This window comes from Varanus komodoensis, unplaced genomic scaffold (genome assembly GCF_004798865.1).
Source record: "Varanus komodoensis strain SLA01 unplaced genomic scaffold, ASM479886v1 scaffold40, whole genome shotgun sequence".
Lineage (NCBI taxonomy): Eukaryota > Metazoa > Chordata > Lepidosauria > Squamata > Varanidae > Varanus > Varanus komodoensis.
This window is the reverse complement of record NW_025335942.1, coordinates 5,753,773-5,762,740: the sequence shown is the minus strand read 5'-3', so window position 1 is coordinate 5,762,740 and position 8,968 is coordinate 5,753,773. Positions and strand designations below refer to the sequence as shown.

The window sequence follows — 8,968 nt, the reverse complement described above, 5'->3', positions numbered from 1 at the left end:
CTCATGATCTGAGCCACAGTCGGCTCCTGGCCTAGTTTTTACTGACTGTATAGAGCTTCTCCATCTTTGGCTGCAGGGCACATAGTCAGTCTGATTTCTGTGTTGACCGTCTGGTGATGTCCATGTGTAGAGTCGTCTCTTGGGTTGTTGGAAAAGAGTGTTTGCTATGACCATCGTATTCTCTTGACAAAATTCTACCAGCCTGTGCCCTGCTTCATTTGTACTCCAAGGCCAAACCTGCCTGTTATTCCAGTTATCTTTTGGCTTCCTACTTCAGCATTCCAATCCCCCATGATGATAAGGACATATTTTTTGGAGTTAATTCTAGAAGGTGTTGTAGGCCTTCATAGAACTGGTCAGCTTCAGCCTCTTCAGCACCAGTGGCTGGGGCACAGACTTGGACTATTGTGATGTTGAATGGTTTGCCTTGGATTCGAACTGAGATCATTCTGTCATTTTGGAGATGGTATCCCAGTACTGCTTTTCCTACTCTTTCACTGACTGTGAAGGCTACTCCATTTCTTCTGAGGAACTAACATGCAACCCAGCAAACTCTGGGTTCATTCATTTATCATGGGCCAATTGACGCATTATTTGCCTTGGATACCTGTAGGCAGGATAATTAAATGCTGCTGTATATGCTCTGATTTTAGCGTGAGTGTTCACTGGAGGTGGATGGTACCTGGAGGTTTACCACTTGGCTATAAATGACCAAGTGTTGGGAATAGGATTTCCATTTTCTCCTCCTGCTCTTGGGTCCATACCATGAACTCACAAGAAGGCAGTTGATTGCCCACTAAATTAAAACATACCTTTGCTTCAGATGTAAATATTTAACCTTTGCTTCTCTCATTAAAAGCTCATAAATGCCATGAAAATGTCTATTTCCAAATTTAGTACAACGAGGCATCCAAAATAGATAAACTTGGTTTAATTCCAGTAAAGGCAGAACTCGCAAGCTGGAGGATTTTGTGTTTATTGCTGACCACCCTTTGGCTCTGTCCTTCCTGACTTTTTGTCCCGGACGGAGCACTCCCTCCTTCTGGGTCCATCTCATCCCTTTCACTCCATTCTAGTGTGTTTTCTGTTCCGTCTTTTCCTCTTCTCAAATACTAATTTAGTGCTTTATTTGTTGAAGAAAGGTGTAATCTGTGTTGCATTTACGTTAGCATAAGTTGAATAAAATGTAACTTGTGCTGCAATGCAAGGAATGTAAACAACCACAGGGCTTTCCTCTCCTTTTCTCCAGCCCGTTCAACCGCCTGCTTTCTCTGCTGGACGTGGAAGCAGCCTTTTAAAACCCCACAACAGGCTGTGTGTACCAAACATGTTGCGGGGCGGGGGGGAGGAGACTTTGCAAGTCTGATCCCAAGTACTGTCATGCCTCATGGAAGCACCATAATTGTTTTCTCTTCGCACATTTTAGCCCCTCCATCGCTTTAGTCGGGCGATGGAGAGGGGCCCCTTCCATCTGTCCTTCCTGCCTGCCTGCTTGCAGTTTCCTTTATAACGCTTCTGTAACCTCCTGGAATGAAATCGGTAGAACTAAAGGGGACTCGGTCTGATGTGCAGGCTTGCCAGCACATGCTTCCTGCCCCTCCTCCTCACCGCCCAGTCCCGGGTGCCTCTAACACAGAAGAGCCCGATTCGTGATAAGTGACCAGTGCTGCTTTTGCAAGCCAAGTTCAGAGCTGCTTGCGGGACGCACAGCTTTCAAAGGCCCCGCTCGAACCTGCACGCATGTCACTCTTTCCAGGACCTTCTACGCCTTGGATCCGGCATTCCCCAAGATGAATTTGTTAACGCGCACCCAGGAAGGGAAGAAGAGGCAGCTGTACATGGTTTCCAAGGAGATAAGGAACGTGCTGCTGAACAACAGCGACAAGCTGAAGGTTTGGCTTCGTGTTTCCCTGAGACTCTAAATATATAACGGGAGAAGGGCCGCTGGGGAGCTGCCGTTTCGTCCCTGCAAGCGGGCCTCTGCACTGACATTTCTGTCGCTCCACACGGGACGCACCTTCTTCCCCTGCCCACGTTGCCGTCAGTAAGCAGCAGGGTGCAGCCTTCTGCAAGGCCAGGCATGTCACTCTGACAGACGAGGGTGTCGTGCCCAGGGTGCTGCATGGACGCCTGCAGCTTTGCCCTGCTGGGGAACATGGGAGCAGGAAGCTCTGTTGTGCTTCAGCACCAGGGAAAGAATTGCCCTCCTCTTTGCTTTTTGGCTGGTGTAGCATACAGGGGCAGATCTCGTGCGAGGGTAGTGCGCTCATCATTTTAGCCCAAAGTTTGATAGTTGATAGGCCAAAGATTTCGTAGGAATAAGGACTGTTGGGGCACTGTGCTCAGGGGGCCAGTGGTTTAAACATTTCTGGAGAAAAGCAAGAAGCTGTTGGAAAGGCCTGATTTCATGCCAGGAAATTGAATCTCAGTCTGCAGAAATGGAAAGGAAACTGTGCTTTTGGTTGGGAGGACTTGGGGAAGGAAAAGAATAATTTTAGATGATAAAAGCCTTTGCAGAGAAAAGCAGAGCTGAAGCTCAAGAGGGAGAATGAAGGAAAAGCCTCAAGTCTTAAAGGAAGGAGGAAGAGCTGCTCAAACTGGGCAATGGATTGAGAAAGTAGAACTGACCCCAGTGTGATAGTGCTTGGATTAAGAACCCTGGAAGCAAAGGTAGTCTAGTTTGGTCCAACAGGTGCATTGATTCCTGCTTGTTTTATTACCCCGTTGCTCATCTTTTGGTGATGCCTGAGTTGCCACCAGAGAAGTTTCAAAACCTGAACGGCAATTTTCTAATTTAAACTTCATTATCTGAGACTTTGTGGTCTCTCTTCTGGATTGCCCGGCCTGTGTCTTAACAGGCAACCCACACACTACCTGAAACTCTTTGACGTCCAGTGATTTAGGGCTGGTTTTGTGGAGACAGCTGGCAAGGGGGAGATTTCGCCTTGGTGGAAGCTGAAATGGGCACAGCAAGGGAAGGGCCATAAGGAGCAGGGACATGTGATCTTGCCAGGTTCCCCTTCCACGCACGGAACGGAGCGCTGCCGGAATATGACAGGCTCCACCCAGGCTATGCTCTTCATGGCCTTCTTGTGCCACACAGAGAGGCCTCGCTAATTTCAGCCCGGATGCTTCTTTCCCCCAGCAACCTCTTAGAAACATGCTTTTCCCTGGTCTCTCAGTGGCTTCCAAAATCTGAGCTCCCCAGCTTAAGAATCATAGAACAGTAGAGTTGGAAGGGGCCAGGAGGCCATCAAGTACAACCCCCTGCTGGTGCAGGACACCAAGTCACACCACCCCACTCAGGGCTGCCCAGTTTCTCCTTGAATGTCTCCAGTGTGGGAGAGCCCACCTCCTCTCCAGGCAGCGGGTCCCACTGCCGTATTGCTCTGACCGTGAGGAAGCTTTTCCTGATGTCCAGCCTGAACCTGGGTAGTCACAACTTGAGCTGATTCTTCCGTGTCCCACTCTCTGGCATCAGTGAGAAGAGATCTTGACCTTGTGGCAGCCTTGGAGGTCCTTTTAGAGGGACATCATGTCCTCCTCAGTCTTCTCAAAGCTGAACATGCCCGGTTCTCTCAGTCTCTCCTCATGAGAGTCTAAGTTCATCAGACCCACCTGGGTTCCTCAAAGGGAATCGTACCCTTTTTAGTGTTTCAGAACATTTGCAAGGAGTAGATGTTCAAGGTGAACTGTTTGCTAAGAATATTAATAGATAGCACCTTGTCCTCGGAGAGTGTTCCTGCCATCTGTACTGGAACAAAAGCTCACACATGTCCAGCTGCTGCAACTCATGACTCAGGTTCAGGATGTTTAAATATATTTATATGCATTGTTTCCCTAAATCTATTTTTAGGTTATTAACACGGGAATAAAGGTTTGGTGCCGCAGTAACGACGGAGAGCAATTTGGCTGTGCATTCAGATTAGCACAAGAGGTAATAATAAAAGTGCTCCCCTTAAAATGAAGGTGTATGCCCCCCCCCATCTGCTATGCTTTGAAATATGAATGTTTGTTTGTGTAAGAGCTGCAGATTAATTGTGGCAGAAGCCTTCTCACAAGTAGGAATAGAGAAAATTGTACAACCACCAGACTGCAGAAGAGTCAATATGCCATTAACAAAAGCATCCTAATTCCAGCTTCTGCCCTGTCCATCACTCTGCTGTTGAAAAGTGGAGAGCCAGTGTGGTGTGGTGGTTAGGAGCACGGGACTGGGACTCGGGCGATCCGGGTTCCAGTCCCCGCTCGGCCATGGAGCCCACTGGGTGACTTTGGGCCAGTCACAGACTCTCAGCCCAACCTACCTCACAGGGTGGTTGTTGTGGGGATAAGATGCAGGAGGAGAATGATGTAAGCTGCCTTGAGTCCTTCGTAGGAAAAAGGCAGGATATAAATTGCAATATATATATATATAGACTATTAAACATCTATAGAGGACTAAATCACTGTGTGTGTGTGTGTGTGTGTGTGTGTGTGTGTGTGTGTGTAAAAAATAAGGGCTATTAAACATCTATAGAGGACTTAAAACCCTTGTCCCCCGAGCCATTGATCTAAAGGGACAGAGGCAGACATGCTGATAAAACCTGTTCAGCAGCTTCCTCCTCGAGTTTTCCCTCTGGAATTCCTTCAAGAGAAGAAGGGTGACTTTCAGAGCAGACTGGCTTGTTCGGAAATAGAAGAATGGATGCTAACATTAAAAAGGGCACCATGAGAGGCCAGGGAAGACACTGCAGTTTTGCAGGATGCGGCCGCTGGCCTGAACGTTGTCAGCCTTCCGCAAAGCAACTTCCAGGGGAGAGTCCTGTGATAAGTTGCAAAACAAGAATCCCTCCCTCTCTGGGACAGAGGTGAGCTTTGCTTCTGTAAGGTGGCAAGGAAAGCATCTGTTGCTTTTCACGGGCTTGTGGCCATCGCTGTTACACCACCACGTGTGCCAGTGGAGAATCTCAAGTCCTGCGTCTGAACTCCAGGAACTTTCTATCTCTGCAAATGTGCTTGGTGCAACAAGCTTATGCAAAAGCCTTTCAGGAAGAGTCTGTGTCGGAACCTGTCAAAGGTGCCTTTTGCAGGGTCTGTTCTATTATCCTGTTCAAGGGTAAGAAATACCAGTTTGGGGACAATGTTCCTTGCACTTCACTTTCTGGGGTGGAAAGGTGACCCGGTGAAGTCCGGCTAGTTGGCTGCCTATTCAGTGAACTGACAGATGAGAAGGAAGTCAGTATTAATATTTTAAGGTGTACTGTTTAAAAAAATTTATAAAAAAAGTACTGAAAGCATTGATTTAGTGGGACCTTCCTGGGGGAACCAGTCCAATGGCCAAACCTGTTGTGGCAGGAAATCAAGAACCGCACTGTAAAAATGGGTGTTTGTTTCCTCTGCAGGGGATATATACCCTCTACCCCTTTATTCATGCAAGGATCGTAAATGCCACCATTGAAGATGTCAAAGTACTGCTAACGGAGGAGAACCCTTTCCTGAGCAAGCTCAGTAGCGAGGCCTGCAGCCAGGTGAAAGGGTTAGGTAAGTGGCCCATCTTCTGTGGGACTTCAAGAGCAGAAGCCTGGCTTAGACTGCCCAGCACGTTGGTAAAAGGCACATTCTTACTAGCGCAGGGAAAATGCACGGGAGCTTGTGGTCTCAGCCGCAGCCCTTGTGTTCTTCAGGCCCCCAACTCCCTAAGCGCGCTCTTAATGAAGACAATCTCCACCAATCCTGTTTTGTGTAGACTTGGAAGAAAGATCTGGCCTCACAGTCGTGCAGTGGAGTTTCTGTCCAGTACAGGCACGCAGGCGCTGCTGGACCTCAGGGCTGTGGGGCGGGCCCCTCTTCTCCCCGCTCCTGCCAGTCCTATGAAGGTTTCCTAGCCTTCCACCTGCCCCCCTCCTGAGCCAAAGTGCCTGCTATAATTGTGCCGGTATTTTGGCCCTCGCTGGCTCCTGGCTCATTTACGCCTGGGAGCTTCCCAGCCTTCCAGTAAAGCTGCTCCAAAATAGAAATCACGCACCAGGCTGAAAAAAGCTTCGACGCCTCGATGGTCAGGCGTGTAGGACGCACGACTGAGCTCATGAATACTGGCACCCCAGAAGAGCGTAGACGAAAGCAGAAATGCGAGGATGGGTTGATATTTAAATAGAAAGAGTCTCTCCACTTTTGCCGAGTGGGCGTGATCCAGGCTGCAGTCCAAGGGGAGCATGTATCTTTGTGTCAGAAGCATGGCTCGCGGGGCCAGAGCTCCATGGGCACGTTTTTCTGCATTTTCCACCGCTTTGGAAACCGCGGGCGTGCCCTTCCCTGGACAGTGGCCCGGCAGTCCCAGTGAAAGTCGCTGCCCCGTGCTGCTGATAGCAGTGGGGCTGCCGCGATCATTTGCCCTCTGTCCAGCTGTGGAGGGGGGGGGCAGCAGGCTGCCCGGAGCACCGCCGGGGGCTTCCTTCTGCAGAGTGATGCGGAGTAATGCGACAGTATCTCTGCGCTGAGAACTGCTGTGATGCTGATGCCAAACGCTCTTTCTTCCAGCCATGGGGAGCATAGTCCTGAAGTACAAGCCAGATGCAACGTAAGTAGCCAGGCCCGGAGTGGAGGCAGCTGCACGTGCACTGCCAGGGAGAGACGTCACAGCGAAGATTGATCTTGATTGCTTCAAACTGAACTTTTCTGGATCGGAGGCCTGCTTTGGCAGGGCTCCTCTTCCTCGACACGGTGTGCAAAGCCCGGATGGGATACAGTCCCGTCGCAGACTAATTTGGGTGGAAAAGTTAAGCGTGGGCTTAAATCTTCCGTCGAAGTAATGGAAATTAAGTGTTTAACTTCCATAGACCTGTGCCCTTGTTTTTTAAAGTGCTCAGCCACTAACAGCTGCTTATTGCGCTACTGCTTTATATAATTCTGATAAACCAAAGAGGGTGTTTTCAGAAACAGTTACTTGAAAATGCTACAGTTGTTAAATCAGGCCCCTCATCGTGTTGTGGTCATTGCTGCACCAACTCGGTAGTCACACTTCACACACGGGCATTTTTATACATGGTGCAGAATAAGGATGTGTGTGTTTAACGTGTCCTTGCAAGAGGAAAATCGGCTTTTGATACAAAACTTGAAAGATTTGCCGATTTCTAGGCCAAGTCACTGGAACTGTGGATACCTGCAGCCTGTTTGGAGCATGCTGGGAGTTAAGGTTGTTTTCCTGTCTAAATCTGCAGAGGACTGCACTTCGGTGAAAGCTCCTGCTGCTTCGAGTTTCTTCCGGATATCTGAATAGTTGTGTGGTTTCTCTTAAATTGTGTTGTCAGAAGGAGACGAGACATACCAGTTGCGCTAGATCAGTGTCAGTAAAGAAACCCGTCAGTGAAATTTTAATTTTTTTTCGGATTCATCTGCGACCTTTCCTGGGAAGAAAGTTAGCACTTCCTGCATAATGACTGGTACCTTTGTGTGTCATTCTAAATGTCATGAATTATTTCCCTCTTTGGGAAGTGTTATATTTACTTTTTTATCCTTCAGTTCGAACTCGGAGGGCAGAGGTAGATGGGAGAGGAGAGAGGGAGGTTTTTATATCTAGATATAAAATGGATATAAGTGCCTTTAAAACAAAACACATAAAACAGACTAATGTCTTTTCTTAACTCTCAGAAGCCCTCAAATGTTTCAGGCTGAGTTTTTCCATCCCTTCTACTTGAAGTTTGTTTGCAACTGGAGTTGCTGGGAATTCATGGCAAAATGTGTTTGTACTGCAGAGCCATGCAGTGCCCCGTTGCAGAACACTTAAAACGGATCAGCAATATTGCTTTAAAGTACTAATAAATCTGTTAACTACAATTAAAGCAGTAGCATGTGAAAACTGTATGTCAGTAAATGGATTTTCAATACTCTCTGTTTTTGTAGCAAACCAGATACCCTTCAGTGCCCCATTGTGCTCTGTGGCTGGCTTGGCAAGACTTCCATCCGTGCCTTTGTGCCAAAGAATGAAAGACTGCATTACCTACGGATGATGGGTGTTGAAGTCTTCAAAGCAAAGAGGAAAGAAGAAAATGCGGAAGGCGGAACGGAAGCAGACACTGCAGCGGAAATCCCAGTGGAAATGGACTCGGAATGCGACACCAAGGAAAACCATCAGTTACCTGCACAAAGTGAAGAGGAATTGAATGGGCACTCCATGAAGGAGCTTGCAGAAACCAGTGTTGCTGAAGATGGTCCTTCAAGCGATGTCACCGAATGCACCAAAATTGCAGAGCTCAAAGACAACGTTGAACTTAAAGACTAAAACGTTAACATTCATTACTCATGTACATCATTCTAGATAATTATGTTCTAGCAAAGCAAGTGCTAATAAAAGGCTATTTCATTTTATTGGGAAAATGTGTATGGGGACTATTTTTATATAGTTTTCCTTCTGGGGTTTTTTTTATTTTGGAGCAGGGTTAATAGACATTATCTTCATTTTCTTGTTTTACCATGTAAGCTCCATGATGCTTATAACTTTGAAGGGTCTGTTGCAGGCAATGGATTTTGCATCGCTAAAATGATATTTTCAGTGTCGAAATTAAATAAATTACTGCCCTGTGGATATATTTGGTAAAATTGAGCTATGAATTTGCTTTGTCATTTGAAATAGTTTTGTTAATGGAGGCCCTTCTTAACTTTTAAATTGGAAATTCTTATTCTGTACCTGAGATGTATCCATTTTTCCTGTTAGCCCTGTTTATGAACTGTTTCCCCTTGAGCATGTCCTGAGACAATTTTAATAAGGAATGCAACAAACACAGAGCATTATTGTGGTAGGGATTGTGGAACTGCCAAAGTAAGCTTGTTTCATTGTTGAGGACTGATGCACCCTGGAGGAGAGGTCGTTCCACAGGGTGGGCACCTGGTGCAATGAAAGCTCATCCAGCTGTCACCACCAAATCAAAATGCAAAGGCTCCAGCGTGGACAACACGGCTTTCTCCAAATATTGTGGTGTCAGAGGGGCAGTCC

General features: G+C 47.3%; 1 protein-coding gene across 1 annotated transcript in view; it reads left to right on the top strand.

The window, feature by feature from the left end:
* NSUN2 (NOP2/Sun RNA methyltransferase 2) overlaps window positions 1-8,578 on the top strand; it is a 26,947-nt gene extending 18,369 nt beyond the window's left edge. Inside the window, exons 15-19 of the mRNA XM_044442905.1 lie at window positions 1,757-1,892; window positions 3,857-3,937; window positions 5,382-5,520; window positions 6,517-6,556; window positions 7,879-8,578. Coding sequence (XP_044298840.1) covers window positions 1,757-1,892; window positions 3,857-3,937; window positions 5,382-5,520; window positions 6,517-6,556; window positions 7,879-8,257 — 775 coding nt within the window. The 3' untranslated portion in view covers window positions 8,258-8,578. The remainder of the gene's footprint in view (window positions 1-1,756; window positions 1,893-3,856; window positions 3,938-5,381; window positions 5,521-6,516; window positions 6,557-7,878) is intronic.
* Window positions 8,579-8,968: the final 390 nt, after the last annotated feature.